The 18693-nt window shown below is 42.7% G+C and overlaps 1 protein-coding gene across 4 annotated transcripts in view; it reads right to left on the bottom strand.

The window, feature by feature from the left end:
• LOC126248185 (transcription factor CP2) overlaps positions 1–18693 on the bottom strand; it is a 916521-nt gene that overhangs the window by 234013 nt on the left and 663815 nt on the right. For 3 of the 4 annotated variants that reach the window (XM_049948961.1, XM_049948962.1, XM_049948964.1), the window contains one exon: positions 4925–5005. The exons of the other annotated variant lie outside the window; for it this stretch is intronic. In XM_049948961.1, coding sequence (XP_049804918.1) covers positions 4925–5005 — 81 coding nt within the window. The remainder of the gene's footprint in view (positions 1–4924; positions 5006–18693) is intronic. 4 annotated transcript variants of the gene reach the window in all.

Below are 18693 nucleotides of genomic sequence, written 5' to 3'. Positions count from 1 at the left end.
CAAACACTGAATACATTAGCCAACAAGGTATCACGAAAAGTACTGACAATATTCTTGAGACACTTTCGTGGCTAGTTGCTAATCACCAATCGCGTCCACCACTCCGATCCCGTACCGCCTGTTCGTGGATAGGTCGACTAAACAGTTGGAATCCGCCACGTGCAGGACTAGGGGGACTGGGGGTGATCTGTTTCACGGACTTGACATATGCACCGATTATGACGTAGATTAGTTAGTAGTTTTAGTAGAGTAGAATAGGATAGTAGATTAGGAACCTGCAGCGACAATAAACTCCTTGCCTGCCTTGTGCCAGGGGCATGCTCATAGGGTTTAGCTCTATGAGCCAGGCACCCAAATAGGCTTATACTAACACTGGCACACATGTAACGTTGCAGGCAGTTAACACAAATCACCAGTAGTTATTAGAAAGTACTGCTAACACTAGAAATAGTCTGCCCATTAACCCGTGTAATACTGTCTGTAGTCTTGCAAATTAAATATGTAGTAGCTGCAATTTATAACAACATTGTAGAATATTAAGACCCACTAATCACTAAGGTGGTGGGTTATTCTTGTATCATGAATGGAAATAAAGAATAAAAAAAAAAAAAAAAGAACAAACCAGTGCGCCCGACGGAGAACGCATTTTCTCCCAGAGAAAAAGAAGCGACTACGTCCTCCCGTTGGCTAGCACGTAAATGGTCGTGATGCGATGAATGGGGAACTCTGAATATGAGAGTTGGAATTTGGGAAGTAGCGACACCTTCGGCATGTCAGAAGTGGAATCTCTACAGTATTGTATTTTTGGATGTTGATTCTCTTCTTCCTTTCCGTGTTTACTGAGAAAAATTGGAGAAATGTTACGCCTTATGCAAGACAATGTTTGTTTTTCTTTAGCCACAATGTTTCAGCACTTTCTGTCCTGTCTTCAGTGGGACATTTTTATTGTTCACTATGAAAATTATCATAATATTGTAACATTTCAGTTTCAGCTTAAAGTTATTTATTTACATATACAGGAATGATAATTGGGCGTCTAATTCTATGCTAGTGTACATTTATAGTCAATGGCGCATGTCACCTGACGTACGAAATATTGTACGTTGATGCTACAGAAAAAACTTGGCCTAGAGATAGTAGTATGGAAAAGAAATATTTATACAATTTCACACATACCTCTCATGATGCTAACACGCTATTTTTATGATGGTAGCTTTACTACTACCACAAACTTTTATAGCCTGTCATCTGAAAAGCTGCTATAAAAATGTATGATAGTAATAAACCAACCAGCATAAAAATAACTTCTCAACATCGTGTAAGGTATTCGTAAACTATATATTTATATGTTTTCCAGATTAGTATTTCTAGGCCTAATTTTCGTCATTGCATAAATAGATAATATTTCGTGGATGAGTTCCGTAACATGTCATTAACTATTTATGTACACCAACACAAAATCTGACACCTAATTATCACTACTTTTTATATATACGAAAGGCTGTAAGGTATAATCAAAATGTTACCACATAATAATAATAATAATAATTATTTTCAAACGGAACGTTAAAAAATACTACCGAATATAGCACAGGAAGCGCAAAAACATGTCTGGGTAAAGAAAAACAGTGCCTTGTACAAACAGTGTGAGTGCAAGATAATATAAGAAATTCTTTTGGAGTATCTAGTCGCTTTCTTCATAAAACGCGCCAAGCAAAGCAAATACAGTGCACACAGCAATTTATGTGCTCGAATTTACAAGCAGTTTTTCTCATTATGATAGCAAATAATAAGTGCAAGCCAAGCCAAGACACGGACAGCACAGCATGCTGCAACATCTGCAGCAAATCTACATGCTCTATTAATTACTGTCATGCGACTACAGAAAGCTAGTTTTCAGTTTGCACCGTACAAACTGTTTATGATTATTGTCAGCTTGAAGAATAGCCCAGTCTGCCCGCTTCTTTCTTGCTCTTATCTGCGTTTAAAGTACCAGATGAGAATAACCGAAAGACATTTGACATTTTCTGCCTCATTCATGATGTGTACCGGGCCAGTGTCTACGCCGGAATCTTGCCTTTCACAGAATGGACATTAGGGTTTAACATCACACTGACAACGAGGTCATCAGAAACGGAGCACAGATCGGATTGGGAAGGGAAATAGGCCGCGCCCTTTTCATAAGAACAATCCCAGCACTTGCTTCACGCAATTTAGGGAACGCGCGGAAAGCCTTTCATGGGAAATGCTCTGCCGGCAAAAGCACTGCCCACGAAAAGCACGAGTCCCATTTGCATTCCTGGTCCGACACAGTTTTAATGTGTTAGGAGTTTCACGATAGCGCACACCACGCTTCTCACGTGATAGGGCAACAGACTGTTACCCGTGTAGGGATAAGTTCAGAAAATAAACTTCATAAAATCACTTTAAATAAAACGAAACATGAAAAAGTTAACTGTCGTAAAGGTGCGAAGATAAATCGCAGACGCTAAGTTGACCACAGACTATAGGTTGTAATACTATAGTTGCTGAACTAATTACTTGTTTATCTGAGACGGTACTGGCTAAAGTAGCCGTTTCCGGTATGCAACATACGTAGGAAGGAAGCTACATACTACGAAATAAGGCAAAACTTGCATCCGACGATGGAAAGAGTCTCTCTCTCTCTCTCTCTCTCTCTCTCTCTCTCTCTCTCTCTCTGTGTGTGTGTGTGTGTGTGTGTGTGTGTGTGTGTGTGTGTGTGTGTACTGTAGCGGGACGCGAAATTTAAGCGTCACCCATCCACCAGTGTCAGCCCAGTTTGCAGGTGAATATAAGTGTAATTTAGTTTTGTTTATGTATTTTTGTAATATTTGTAATGGTTGTGAATTGTCTAAAGTTTTTGTATTTTTTTTATGTTTCATGTACGGAGAGGGCGGCGCAACGAACGGAGACAGCATCTTCGCTGCCGGGACCAGAGAGAAAATTGCTGGCCACTATACGTCGCGGGTCGACAGCCAAGGAGCAACAGAAGATCCTGAAACCGAGTTGTTGCGTCGTGCTTCTAAAAATCAAATAAATGAGAATTTGTAATGTTTTGTACAACAATGATATCATAGGAAGTTTAATCTTATTGAAAATGTTAGTTTTGTCTCGTCAAGGCTCAGGTTCACGTCTGTATGTAGGAAGATAATAAACTAGTGGATGCTACTAAAGTTGAAATACGTGTTCCGAGGATTTATTTATGAAGAATTATGTGAATGAATTAATAATATATTTGACAAGATTATTGAATTTTGACAGCGTTCATCGCGACTTTGAATCTCAAAAAGTTTATTCAATGTGGTTCTAATATCGTTTAAATCAGATAACGTGTATCAATATAATTTCTGAGGAGAAACAAACGACATCTAAAATTGAAAAAGTTTACGCAAACCAATTGGCCCGAGTGACGTAATTCTGCGCATACGACTCAAATGATGTTTTACAGTTTCGTTCAAGAACCATTCTGAGACAAATTTTAAAAAAGAGTTTAAATAATTTTGAAGTGTGTTGTAACTGATGTAGGTGACGAAGTCAGCACATGGTCATATGTCAAAAGAAAATCATTTATATACAAACTTACGTCATTACACTACAGTACGCGCGCCAGAGAATTTGTTGAAAGTTGTGTTAGTTTTTGCACAGAATTGCAACAAAACTGTTGCTGACAGTTTTACACAGAATGAAGAATTACATACTGTGTCTTTGTGCTACGAGTTGTCTTGTGCGACCAACATACTGTGTAATGAAAAATAAATTGAGTGGAATTATAGACAAGTTGCTGCACCATGCAAACGGAAAATAAAAGTAATGATGGGTGGATTAGATACGTGCGACGAACTCAGAGGAAAGGTAGATCTCGCAAGAGATCATTCTTTGTTAGGAACTCGTACGGGCCGTTTTAATATTGTTGAGTCCTGTTTGAAGGCTGTTGTTGGTACTCAAACGTATTGCACAAGTATATCCATACATTTCAAATTGCTTGTGTTGGCGTCGTTGAACCTAATGTACACGCCTTTCCCTCGCCGCGTACGCTGCTTCGCTAACATCGTTGATTTTATAGGCGTCAGCCGTTTTATGACCTCCAATATCAACCGACGTAATGCACCTATATTTTTTGTAAATTACAGTAAGGCACTGAAATCGTATTCGGGAGGGGTGGCAAAGAAAAAACCGTTCGGCCATTCGAGGCTTCCCAGCATCACATAATGCGACTGCTGGGAGGGTTCCGTCAACAAGACCGCCTCATTTTTGTCCAAATGACCTTGTGCTTCGTCGCTAATGGCCTCTATATGTCTTCAGGACGTTGAACTCTCAAGTTTTATAATATACTCTACAAAATTCAAAATCCAAAAGAATGTAATGTATGTGATCGGGTTTCGCGGATCACTCTGATCACCTTTTTGCAAACTATACGCAGTGATGCTTCAGGAATGAATACGTAATTCCTTTATATTTCTTTGTGTCACCTATTATCTGTCTCCTATGCGATGTTGAGTGGCACATTAGACCCAAGCTAAATGCTTTGTGGGACCAAATTAATCCTAGTTTCAATAACGTAAGGAAGCAGAGTCGAAGTGATCTTAGTGTGGCAATATGTGACCCAATTAAAGCTAACCTACCTTGTACTATACCTGTACACTTCAAAGAGGGTAGATAACTCCAAAATGGTGCGTCCGAAAACATGGGTTATTTGGGGTAAGATGGTCGCCTTTGGGTTATCTACCGTCCCTCTGAGTTTACGGCGGAGGCCCCGATTCACCCAGCGCGTTTGAACGCAACCAGACTTAAGTTCACGAAGCTGGTTGGCGATCTGCGGGAAGCTCCTACTTGAGTGGTCCCGTGGTAGGACTTGGCTGGGTGCAGGCTTGGCGCGCAGGCGTGGACGTGGCGTGGAACTTACCCCGACTCATTGTGCGGACCAGATGGCGAGGGCGCCTCTTGCTTGCATACTGCCAGGGACGGTAGCGTCAACAGGGCCTCGCTGCAAAAAACGTCTCCCGTTAATCGCTACTACCAAGTGCAAACTACACTGCAACAAAACTGCAAATACTGGCTACTGCCCACTGGGCCTGAAAGCTCGCCTACGCTCGCGTGTCCACACACTGTGTGCCCTCGCTACCGCAGCCAAGCTTTCCTACCCTTGGAGCTCAATGTCCCGCCGACAACGAGGTTAGTCTGTGGAAAGTGTAACCTCGCTGACATGGAAATTGTCTTACGTATGAACTACCAGCGACCTTTTTCTTTGCCTTTTTCAAAAGGGTACTGGAACGGAGGCGGCCAGCCTCACCACGCAGGATACGGCTGTAACACCGAACTTCCTCTTCCAATGTTGTCAACAAGAGAAATGGGACCTATATTCTGCGCTCCAAACTAAGCACCTACTGAAACAAAACTGACATTCGAGAGTAAGAACCGACGACATATTTCATAAAATCAAATCTGAAACTATTACACCCAAAGGTGTTGTGGGTGGAATCCATAGCAGAACAGGGATGGTTTTTGTTCACAGTACTGGAAGTAGAAAACTTTGAACAGCGTGCGACAACGGCACTGTGGCTGCATCTGCATTATTGGTCGCACACGCTGGCAAACAAGCTATTTACTTTTTTTTAAGCCGAGAGGCAAAGAAAAAGTGCGCAGGCAGTTCGTAATTGGTTGGGTTAGGTGAAACTTGGGAAGGAGCCAAGCACTAGTCTAGATAAGACGCTTAGGGCGTCAGCAAATCAACAAGATGTTTGCCACGTCGGTATATGAATACCTGCGAGTCGCAAACTCTAACCCAATCGCATCGCGCCGCAAAATACAAAAGAAAAAACAGAAAACGTACCTGAACTGATCAGTGTCCCAGTTCGCATGTAAGCTGCACGAAGTTGCCTATTAAGAGAAGATACAAACCCGATCCGCTCCGCGGAATCAGTCTCTCGCGACCATCACGCTTACTTTGGTGCGCGTTTTGCTCAGTTTAAGTGGCCTGCACTTATTACCGATTTAGAACAGCTTCAGTTCGTTACAGTTCTCGGAGCCACATTGACACACGTTTTAAATAAAACTTTCTGACAACTTTGGAGCTGCAACGCCCAATGAGTATGTCTAGGCTCGTGAGCATTTTAACTCATAGGCACCAAAATTTTTCCGATCGAGTGGCTTTTAAGAAAGAAACATCACCATAAACCAATATAAAAAGTGCTCAAATTATTACAATGCCGTTAAAAATTTAAGGTGGTAACACTATCATCTGCGACGTGTTGGTAATTTTATTGAAACTTTTATGTGTAGTACCCCGAAGTGCTGAGTGGTACCGAATGGAAACTCGTATTCTAAGACGGTTGGCAGTCTCACACATACCGCAGTTAGAACTAAAAAACGAAAATTCGAGCCAACAAGTACATGGCAACACAGCATGTCCCTGGAGTGGTCAATATTCAGGGATAGCACAGCAACGACCATTCGAAGCAAAAACGTCTAGTAAACATGGACTCTAAAATGCATACCTTGAGGGCTATGAGCACTAAAACAAACCTCTTCTACTACAAGCTCTCTGTCTTCACATTTTGGGAGGATAGTATGGATAAAGCAAAAACTTGTCTAGTAAACATCGGTTCCAAAATGCAAAACTTAGGAGCTATGCGGACTCGTTCAAAAGAAGAGGTGTTTCAGAGTAGCGAAGATGAAGTGCTCATAGCTCCTACCGCATGCATTTTAGCGCCCATGTTTACTAGACTTCTTTCCTTCGAATGACTGTCCCTGTCATATCCCCGAATATTGGCCATTCTTCCTGCGACACCATGTACAGAGATAGAGTTTAGATTTGGTGTAGACGCAACGAATTAAACGACAAGTCAAACCTAAGTATCGAGCGAGATGGCACAGTAGTAACACTGCACCCGTATTAGGAATGACGGCCGTCAGGATCCCCATATGATCGTCTCATCCGTTCTCTGTGGCTTTCCTCAATCACTTGAGGCAAGTGCCGATATGGTTAATTTGAGAAACGGACACTCCCGATTTTCTTCACATCCTTGCTCTATCCGAGCTTGTGTCTCGTCTTATGATCTTATCATCAACGGGACGTTAAACCCTAAGCTTTCTCCCATACACCTGTCTTCCAAACGAAAGTTCCAGTGAGAGTGTCGGCACTGTTGTTTTTACGCCAGAGAATGATGACAGTATTTGGTTTGTGGGGCGCTAAACTGCGCGGTTATTAGCGCCCCTACAAAGTCCCAATCTTTTCACTGTCCAGTCTCGCCACTTTCCCGAATGATGATGAAATGAGGAGGACAACACGAACACCCAGGCCCCGGTCGGAGAAAATCCTCGACCCGGCCAGAAATCGAAACTGGGGTCCCGTGATCCAGAGGTGGCAACGCTATCCATTAGAACACGATCTGTGTATGCCAGAGACACAGGAATATGGCGACAGTGTGCGCTTTTATATGATCAGTTGTTTAATAAGCCAATTTTTAAAACTGAATCCTCTGGACAGAGACATTTTTCTGACAGTTTGTTACTTTTGTAGTCCATTTCTGTACGACAAAAGCACTGAGGATTTTACAGAGTTATTATCTCATTATATTCTTCGTAGTATCGCAGACTTTTCACATTTTAGGCTATTGCCGTAGAACATTTACTGCGAGCGTACTACTGCATCTTTGGACCATCGTTTTCTTTCCTCCGTATTCTGCAATCTGTCGACTACATTTCAACATTTTGTACGAATTCTCTGACAACAGTCTCGCGGTTAAGGCGCTCTGTCCGGAACCGCGCGACTGCTACGGTCGCAGGTTCGAATCCTGCCTTGGGCATGGATGTGTGTGATGTCCTTAGGTTAGTTAGGTTTAAGTAGTTCTAAGTTCTAGGGGACTGATGACCACATATGTTAAGTCCCATAGTGCTCAGAGCCATTTGAACCATTTTTTTCTGACGCAACAGTTGCTCATTTCACCTCGTCTTTCTCAACACAGTGAATGACCTTATGATAATTTTCCATTCAATACGTGCTACTTAACAACGCCAATTACTGTGAAATGGAATGTGGTTGGGCAAAGTCAAATGAACATGTTCGTTCCCTCTGCCTTCGAGACGACAGATTCAACTTGATGAAACGACGTTGCTTCCCGCGCGGGATTAGCCGAGCGGTCTTAGGCGCTGCAGTCACGGACTGTGCGGCTGGTCCCGGCGGAGGTTCGAGTCCTCCCTCGGGCATGGTTGTGTGTGTTTGTCCTTAGGATGATTTAGGTTAAGTAGTGTGCAAGCTTAGGGACTGATGACCTTAGCAGTTAAGTCCCATTAGATTTCACACACATTTGAATACTTTTTTTTTTCAACGCTTCTGTGTCTGATGCTCTATCAATTTGTTTTGCTCCCAAGTCATTGCCAGAGTATGCCATCGACGTCTATACTCAGGTCTACTTGATAAGGGTCTCAAATACTGCAACAGTATTCGAGAATTTATCTTTAATTTCTTGTACGTGGATTTTCTACAAAGCAAACATCACCAACTTGACTCATATTTTAAGGAGAAAAAGCACACTAGCAAGATATCGGCCCCAGCAATCGATCCTGCGTGTAGATTTCACCCGTAATTCCGACAATACGCAGTTGTAACCTTCAGAACGCACAGCTTTAAAACACTCGTGCGCACCGGTTGTTTGACGCTCGCGCCGCCTAACTGCATCAGCCTAATACGAAGAAGTACTGTGCAGCAGAGTGGCAAGCAGCGCCCTCCTACTCGCGAGATGTTGAAGACTAGGGCAGATTAAGGAGGAAGGAGTGACACCTGCCCGACGTGTCTTGAAATATTGTTCGGGAACATGTGTTACCCCACGTGAAAACGTGGTAAGTAAAACGAGAATGTAATATGTCAACCTCATACACATACACGTTCAATATTACTTTAACAATATTGTCGTACTGATATTTTGCAGCAGTTTTATATACACTCCAAGGGGGAAAAAACGACGCACCACGAAGGAATTATCCTAATGGGACGAATATCGGTAGATGTGATGTACGAGGGTCACTCCAAACGAAATGTACACTATTTGTTTTTAAATCTATCTTTTATTCTACATGTTTGAAAGTTTTACAGTGTGTAGATACATCCATTAGGAACAATATTTTCATTTCTCCGCATAACTTCCATCCCTCTCAACTGCCTTACGCCATCTTGGAACCAGCGCCTGTATACCCGCACGGTAAAATACTGGACCAGCCTGTTGGAGTCACTGTTCGGCAGCGTGCACAACGGAGTCATCATCTTCAAACCTTGTTCTTTCAGTTTCCCAAAGAGATGACAGTCACATGGAGTCAGGTCAGGACTGTAAGGCGGGTGTTTCATTGTTGTCCATCCGAGTTTTGTGATCGCTTCCATGCTTTTTTAACTGACATGTGGCCGTGCATGGTCGTCCAACAGCAAAGCATCCTGCTTTTGTCGATGAGGTAGAACACGACTCAGTCGAGCTTGAAGTTTCTTCAGTGTCGTCACATATGCATCAGAATTTATGGTGGTTCCACTTGGCATGATGTCTACAAGCAAAAATCCTTCGGAATCGAAAAACACAGTAGCCATAACTTTTCCAGCAGAAGGTGTGGTTTTGAATTTTTTTTCTTGGGTGAATTTGCATGATGCCACTCCATTCTTCGTCTCTGGTGAAAAATAATGGAGCCATGTTTCATCACCTGTCACAGTTCATCCAAGAAATTCATCTCCACCATTCTCGTACTGTTCCAAAAGTTCGCTGCATACAGTTTTTCTTGTTTCTTTGTGAGCCACTGTCAACATCCTGGGAACCCACCTGGCACAAACCTTTAACACCAACACTTTCAGTATTCTGCAAACACTTCCTTCCCCCATCCCAACGTAGCGTGGCAATTCGTTCACTGTGATGCGTCTGTCAGCAGTCACCAATTCGTTAACTGTCTGCACATTGTCTGGAGTGTGTGCAGAACGAGGCCTGCCACTGCGAGGACAATCCTCACTGTTGCCGTGCCCGCTTTCGTCACGTAACCTGCTTGCCCACCGACTAACTGTACTGCGATCGACAGCATCATCTCCATAGATCTTTTTCAACCCCTTGTGGATGTTTCCCACTGTCTCGTTTTCACAGCACAGGAATTCTATGACAGCACGTTGCTTCTGAGGAACGTCAAGTATAACAGCCATCTTGAAGACATGCTGCGACGGCGCCTTCACGGGAACAGGTTGAACTAAGTTTGAAAACAAGCGGGAAGGATGTATCTACACATTGTAAAACTTTCACACATGCGGATTGAAAACTGTATTTTTACAAAAATAGTGTGCATTTCTTTTGGAGTGACCCTCGTACATGTACAGATAGACAAATGATTACAATTTCAGAAAAATTGTATGATTTATTCAAGAGAAAGAGCTTCACAAATTGAGCAAGTCAATAACGCGTTGGTCCTCATCTGGCCCTTATGCAAGCAGTTATTCAGTTTACCCTTGATTGACAGAGTTGCTGGGTGTGCTCTTGAGGGATATCGTGCCAAATTCCGTCCAACTGGCGCTTTAGCTCATCAAAACCCCAAGTTGGTTGGAGGGCCCTGCTCATAATGCTTCTAACGTTGCCAATTGGGGAGAGATATGGCGGCCTTACTGGCCAAGGTAGGGTCTGTTAAGCACGAAGACAAGCGGGAAGAACTCTCGCCGAGTGCAGGCAGGCATTATCCTGACGAATTGTAAGCCCAGGATGGCTTGCCATGATGGGCAACAAAACAGGACGTAGAATATCGCTGAATTACAGGGCTATATCACTAACGTCGATTTGCAGTAGGGTTTTAGAACACATACTGTATTCGAACATTATGAAATACCTCGAAGAAAACGAGTTATTGATACACAGTCAGCACGTATTCAGAAAATATCGTTCTTGCGAAACACAGCTAGCTCTTTATACACATGAAGTAATAAGTGCTATCGACAGGAAATGTCAAATTGAGTCCATATTTTTAGATTTCCAGAAGGCTTTCGACACCGTTCCTCACAAGCGTCTTCCAACCAAACTGCGTGCCTACGGAGTATAGCCTCAGTTGTACGACTGGATTCGTAATTTCCTGTCAGAAAGGTCACAGTTCGTAGTAATAGACGGAAAGTCATGGAGTAAAACAGAAGTAATATCCGGCGTTCCCCAAGGAAGTGTTATAGGCCCTCTATTGTTCCTATCTATATTAACGACGTAGGAGACAATCTGAGTAGCCGTCTTAGATTGTTTGCATATGATGCAGTCATTTACCGTCTTGTAAAGTCATCAGATGACCAAACCGAATTTCAAAATGATTTAGATAAGATATCTGTATGGTGCGAAAAGTGGCAATTGACCCTGAATAAAAAAAGTGTGAAGTTATTCACATGAGTACTAAAAGAAATCAGCTAAATTTTGATTACGCGATAAGTCACACAAATCTGAGGGCTGTAAAATCAATTAAATACTTAGGGATTACAATTACAAATAACCTAAATTGGAACGATCAAATAGTTAATATTGTGGGTAGAGCAAACCAAAGACTGCGATTCATTGGCAGAACACTTAGAAGGTGCAACAGGTCTACCAAAGAGACTGCTTACACTATGCTTGTCCGCCCTATTCTGCAGTATTGCTGTGCGGTGTGGGATCCGCATCAGGTGGGACGGACGGATGACATCGAAAAAGTACAAAGAAGGGCAGCTCGTTTTGTATTATCGTGAAATAGGGGAGATAGTGTCACAGACATGATACGTGAATTGGAGTGGCAATCATTAAAGAAAGGCGTTTTTCGTTGCGACGGGATCTTCTCATGAAATTTCAATCACCAATTTTCTCCTCCGATTGCGAAAATATTCTGTTGGCACCCACCTACATAGGGAGAAATGATCATCACGATAAAATAAGAGAAATCAGGGCTCGCACAGAAAAATTTAAGTGCTTATTTTTCCCACGTGCAGTTCGAGAGTGGAACGTTAGAGACACAGCATGAAGGTGGTTCACTGAACCCTCTGCCAGGCACTTAATTGTGAATAGCAGAGTAATCACGTAGATGTAGACATACTGATGTGCTGTAAGGGTACCGTGGGTGACAACCAAAGGGGTCCTGATATGAAAAGAAATAGCACCCCCACCATTACTCCTGGCTGTCGGCCCGTATGGTGGGCCACAATTAGCTTGGTATGCCACCGTTGTCCGGGACGTCTCCAGACAAGTCTCCGACCTGGAATCTCATTGATTGGAAGTGAATTGTCTTCGGAGACCAGTTCTGCTTCGAACGGAGCCCCGATGACCAGGGAAGACTTGTCTGGGAACGCCCGCCATACGTACCGGCAACCAGATGTGATAGTCTGGAGAGCCATTTACTTTTCTAATTTATTCTTTATTTACTTGCACGCCTAGTTCCGTAGGATAAAATTGGGGATCAAATCTCCAAAGTCATAGAACATGTCAGTACATGAAATTACAACATAAAAGTAATAACAGAGAAAATGTTTATGAACCCAAAAGAAGTCAAGCCGTAAGTTTAAGTAAACGCAGTCAACAATATAACATAAGAATCAGCTTAATTTTTCAAGGAACTCCTCAGCAGAATAGAAGGAGTGATCCATGAGGAAACTCTTCAGGTTAGATTTGAACGCGCGTGGATTACTGCTAAGATTTTTGAATTATTGTGGTAGTTTATTGAAAATGGATGCAGTGCACTTTTCTGCACAAGAATTAAGGAAGTGCGATCCAAATGCAGATTGGATTGGATTAGATTGTTTGGGGGAGAGAGACCAAACAGCGAGGTCATCGGTCTCATCGGATTAGGGAAGGAAAGGGAAGGAAATCGACCGTGCCCTTTCAAAGGAACCATCCCGGCATTTGCCTGGAGCGATTTTGGGAAATCACGGAAAACCCAAATCAGAATGGCCGGACGCGGGATTGAGCCGTCGTCCTCCCGAATGCAGATTGGATTACTGCCGAATACTGACTGAGTAAAAGCTGTTAATTCTTGGGTATAAGCTGATATTGTTAACAAGAAACGATAGTAAAGAATATATATATTGAGAGGGCAATGTCAAAATACGCAGACTAGTGAACAGGGGTCGACAAGAGGTTTGCGTACTTACACCACTTATTGCCCGAAATGCCCGTTTCTGAGCCTAAAATATCCTTTTAGAGTGGGGAGAGTTACCCCAAAAGGTAATAACATACGACAAAACGAATGAAAATAAGCAAAGTAGACTAATTTTCGTGTCGAACGATCACTTACTTCAGATACCGTTGGAATAGTAAAAAAGGAAGCATTAAGTCTTTGAACAAGATCCTGAACATAGGCTTTCCACGACAGTTTACTATCCATCTGAACATCTACAAATTTAAACTGTTCAGTTTCATTAATCATATGGCCATTCTGAGAAATTAAAACGTCGCGTTTTGTTGAATTATGTGTTAGAAACCGTAAAAACTGAGTCTTATTGAGATTTAGCGTTAGTTCATTTTCTATAAGCCATGAACTTGTCATGAACTGCACTATTTGAACCAGAGCCAATGTAGCACACAACAACCTTTACTACCAAGCTAGTGCTATCAGCGAACGGACATGTTTTAGAATTACCCATAATACTAGAGGGAATATCGTTTATATAATTAAGGAACAGGAGTGGCCGCAACACTGGGGCACCCTCCATTTGACCGTACCCCACTCAGACCCTACATCACAGCCATTCTCAACACTGAATAATGACCTTTCGCTGTCTGTTGTTAAAGTAAGAGGAATTGTGAGCTGCTCCCCGTATTTTCGTAGCGCAGTCCACTTGGTTGTCGTCCGCGGTACCCTTACAGCACACCGGTACGTCGACGAGATTCTACGCCCTGTTTCGTTGCCCTTTAAGGCAAGTCATCGTGGACTTACCTTCCAGCAAGATAATGCCCGCCCGCACAAGGCGGACGTTTCTGCTGCTCGTCGTCGTGCTTGCCACACCGTATAATGGTCAGAAAAGTCTCCGGTTCTCTATCTGACAAAGTTTGGAGCATTTTGGGCAGGGCCCTCCAACCAGCTTGAGATTTTGACGATTGAGAGTGCCAATTGGACAGAATTTGGCACGATATCCCTCAGGAGGCCATCCGACATCCAAAGCCGAGTGACAGCTTGCATAAGAACCAGAGGTGGACCAATGGGTTACTGACTTGCTCAATTTCTGAAGCTCTTTCTCTTGAATAAATCTTCCAGTTTTTCTCAATTTTTAATCATTTGTTTGTCTGTACATGTACATCATGTGCACCGAATTCCGTCCCATTCGGACAGTTCCTTCGTGGTGCATCTTTTTATGTCTTAGATTGTATATCAAAATTGAAATGAATAAACCTAAGCAACTAAAAAATTATTACGAAATGAAGTTAACGATTTTCGATTTACATGTAATCATACCAATGATATTGTGGTGTCACCGCCAGACACCACACTTGCTAGGTGGTAGCTTTAAATCGGCCGCGGTCCATTAGTACATGTCGGACCCGCGTGTCGCCACTGGCAGTGATCGCAGACCGAGCGCCACCACACGGCAGGTCTCGAGAGGGACTAGCACTCGCCCCAGTTGTACGGACGACTTAGCTAGCGATACACACTGACGAAGCCTCGCTCATTTGCAGAGCAGATAGTTAGAATAGCCTTCAGCTAAGTCAATGGCTACGACCTAGCAAGGCGCCATAGCAATTGATAGTTATCGTATGAAGCATGTCTCATCAAGAACGATGTATACAAATGATGGATTAAAGTTAAGTATTCCAGAAGCTACGTACTTTTCTTTATAGCATTCATTACGTATCCTGTTTCAGACCTCACGCCATCCTGCGTGACCTTATAGCGTGCATTCGGCCTCCTCAACCAAGTAGTGTGCGTAGTGTTGGCTAACTGCTAACACTACAGATATTCAAGAACAGCGCATCTCCTGCAAATGTACTTCACTTTAACACTGCCAGCTTTAGAATCCAAAGAAAACAGCACACAACAGCCATGTTATTAATAAAATGGCGTTACGCTTGTTCTCCTACGACACACTTATGGATTTCATTAATTTACACTGCATTTGTGAATCGCAATACAAAAGTGCTGACAGTAAAGACATCTCTGGCACCAGCTACAGGTTTGAAACAGCGCACTTTGACACAACGAACAAAGCACTGTAGCTTGTCGTTTCGGCGACATTATAAACACGAACCTCTTACTCCGCTGTAGAATGCTTTAGCTCGGGCATTGGGGGCTGCTATCAGGCGGAGCGAGTGACACACAATCGGTGTGTGCTGGTGTTTTAAAGCTGTACATTCGGAAGTCCGTAACTGCCCACTATCAAGAATTATGGCCCAAATTTTCACGCGGGGTCGAATTTTGGGGCTGATATCTTTAAAGAGTGCTTTCTTATCCTTAAAATATGCTGTCAGGTTGACGATGTTTTCTTACAATATATGCGTTATACTTTTTCCAGAACCTTTACCAAAGATCTGCCTCCCATTAGGTACCCCTGATACATATTTCGCGTGACCGATCTATTTTATATTGTTTCGTATTATTAACCGTTAGTATTTACGCTATGTGACTGTTTATCACTAATCTTGTAATCACATCCTGTATTATCATGTTCTTTTCATTATGGGCCTTAACTTGCATTTATTCACAGAATGGAGAAAAAATCCGGACAGTAAGGTCACAGCAAGACAGGGCATTTATTCACAGGATGGAGAAAAAATTCGGACAGTAAGGTCACAGCAGGACAGGGGATGACGAGTAAGTTTTTCCAGAAAACCATAGATCGCAAATACGAAGGCATGCTGGAATGTACTGCCTCCGAATTTTTTGTGAGAAAACTCAAGCTTTTTCAGTAACGCTAACTTTAGTAACATTCTACATCTTTATGTTTCATATTTATTTCTCAACGTAGTCACCCTGGAGACAAATACAGTTCTCCACCACTGTAGAATGTTTGACTATTGACAGAGCCACAACCGCACTTCTGCTTGCATCGCTTATTCGCTACCAAAGTGAAGCCCTTGAACGCGTTCTTCAAGTTTTGAAAACAGATGAAAATTGAATGGGGCTAAGGCGGCACTGTATGGAAGATGATCAGTGACAGTGAACCCAAGGCGTCGGATTGTTGCAGATGTCGCACCGCTCGTGTGTGGTCTGGCACTTTTATGCTGAAGGAGACTGTAATCCATGTGTAGACGAACTCTTTCTGCGGTTAGAAACTCGATTGCAGCGTGCTGTTCTGACACACTGACAAAGTGATGTTACACACGGCCTTGTTACAGGTTGCAATTCGGAGCCCTCAGCGGTAGAGGTCTGCAGATACGTAGACACGAAAATATCGATGTAGAGTGTTAATAACGTTTGTTTTATTCAAAGAGCTTTAAGAGTTTTCACATACTTTTAAGCACGCCATCGTACACAGTTGTTGAGCTATAGCTATAAAACGACAGCCAATTAGGGACGTGGGCGCACTAGTGTGTGAATTTAAACTAGCTTGCCCAAGCTAATATCTGTTATGCTGAGGAGCACAGTTGCATTAACAGCCTAATTAAATTAAATGATAATTGTTTAAGCGCAGCTATCAACGATAGACGAATTTCTAACTCTCGTCCATGGTTAGTTACGTTAGATGCGAATTCTCTAGCCGGCCGGAGTGGCCGTTCGGTTCCAGGCGCTACAGTCTGGAACCGAGCGACCGCTACGGTCGCAGGTTCGAATCCTGCCTGGGGCATGGATGTGTGTGATGTCTTTAGGTTAGTTAGGTTTAATTAGTTCTAAGTTCTAGGTGAGTGATGACCTTAAAAGTTAAGTCGCATAGTGCTCAGAGCCATCTGAACCATTTTTGCGAATTCTCTGGTATTTTTACTGGGTAAAGGATGGCTATTAAGTCAACTAAGCTTGAAGGACCGAAATGCCACAACCAGAGCACAACACAGCATCACCTCTGTCGGACGAAACGGCACTGCTAGATACACTAAACCACGTTCGCTATCGGGCACTGTCTGTGGTTTTAAGGTCATAGCTACACAAAGGTGCATTTCCTAACTACGGTTATGTGCAAAATCTTGCCTGATTCGACGTACCTAACACTGCTCTGATCTTACCAGATTATTTTGCTCCACCCAGTTCATCTAGAGACAGGGCCATTTATTAGACGTGGAAATATGAGGGCTATTCGGGAAGTAAGGTCCGATCGGTCGCGAAATGAAAACCACAAAATTTTTACTCGCAACAATTAGCCACACCTTCCAGCTATCTCTCTAAATAGTCGCCACTCGGACTTAAACATTTGTCGAGGCGTTGTATAAATTTTCCCGTACCCTCGTCACTGAAAGTAGCTGCCTGTGCTTTCCGCCAATTCTCTACGCTGGCCTGCCTTTCGTTGTTTGTGCCAAAATGTTGTCTGCATAGCCGGCGGTTCATGTGAGCGGATATGAACAACGGAGGGAGCCAATTAAGGGCTGTATTGTGGGTGATCAAACACTTCCCATCGAAAACGCTGCAGGAACGTCTTCATTGCCCCTGCAGAATGCGGCTGAAAATTGTCTCTAACAAGGGGAGGCCGCCAATTGTGAAATTCAGATTCAATTCATACTGCGCATAATAAAAGCTCATGGCCAGAGGTGTAATGTGGCAAAGCACCAAGATGCACTTCTCAGCCGTTGTCGAGAAAATCTACAGTTAAAAGAAACCGTTGCGGTGAAATAATCTCTACGATTAATAATTTTCTACAGCGTCGTGGTGCAGCGGTAAGCTCTCGGGTTCGTAATCCGAAGGTCGCCGGATCGAATCTCGCGCCATGCAACCCTTTTTTTTGTATTTGTTTTTTGTAATTCCAATTGTGTATATATATATATATATATATATATATATATATATATATATATATATATATATATATATACACACACACACACACACACAATATATATATATATATATATATATATATATATATATATATATATATAGGCAATCAGTTGCAACAATTATGCATATAATAAGTTGTTGAAAGTCGTTTGTCGTGGAAAAACTGGCGACTTCGAACATCATTGTGTTTTCCGCAAACAAAGATGTATTTCACAAATGTTACTAATTGTCTTCATAATGTTAACCACGCACAGTTAACGGAAGACGTAGAAACGATATTCCGAAACGAATACGTATAGCGTAAGTCAAACGTTCGAATTAGAATAGAGACCCCAAGAACACAAATTTGCTGTGGCAGGTATGAAATATAAACTCCGTTACTCGCTCGTTACACTTGAAGGACAGATGTTGAATGGGCCGAAATGAGCCGCCGCATAACAGCGTAGTTGCCTGCTAACTTCGAAAGAAGGTAGATGCGGTCCCTAGCGCAACTTATAACATCGTCGAAAATTAGTACGGACGTGAGAGCTTTGGTACACCCTGTAAAACAAACGGAAAAAATGGAGGCGGTACAATTGGAGAGCGATCCGCCTTCACCAACATGCATAAGCAATTCATTAATAGTTTATGTGTGTATATATAAAAAAGCTAATAAAAAATTTTGCATGGCGCGAGATTCGATCCGGCGACCTTCGGATTACGAACCCGAGCGCTTACCGCTGCGCCACGACGCTGTAGAAAATGATTAATCGTAGAGAGTATTTCAACGCAACGGTTTCTTTTAACTGTCGATTTTCTCGACTACGA

This window comes from Schistocerca nitens, chromosome 3 (assembly GCF_023898315.1).
Source record: "Schistocerca nitens isolate TAMUIC-IGC-003100 chromosome 3, iqSchNite1.1, whole genome shotgun sequence".
NCBI classification, from domain to species: domain Eukaryota; kingdom Metazoa; phylum Arthropoda; class Insecta; order Orthoptera; family Acrididae; genus Schistocerca; species Schistocerca nitens.
This window is presented reverse-complemented; position numbering and strand designations above follow the sequence as displayed.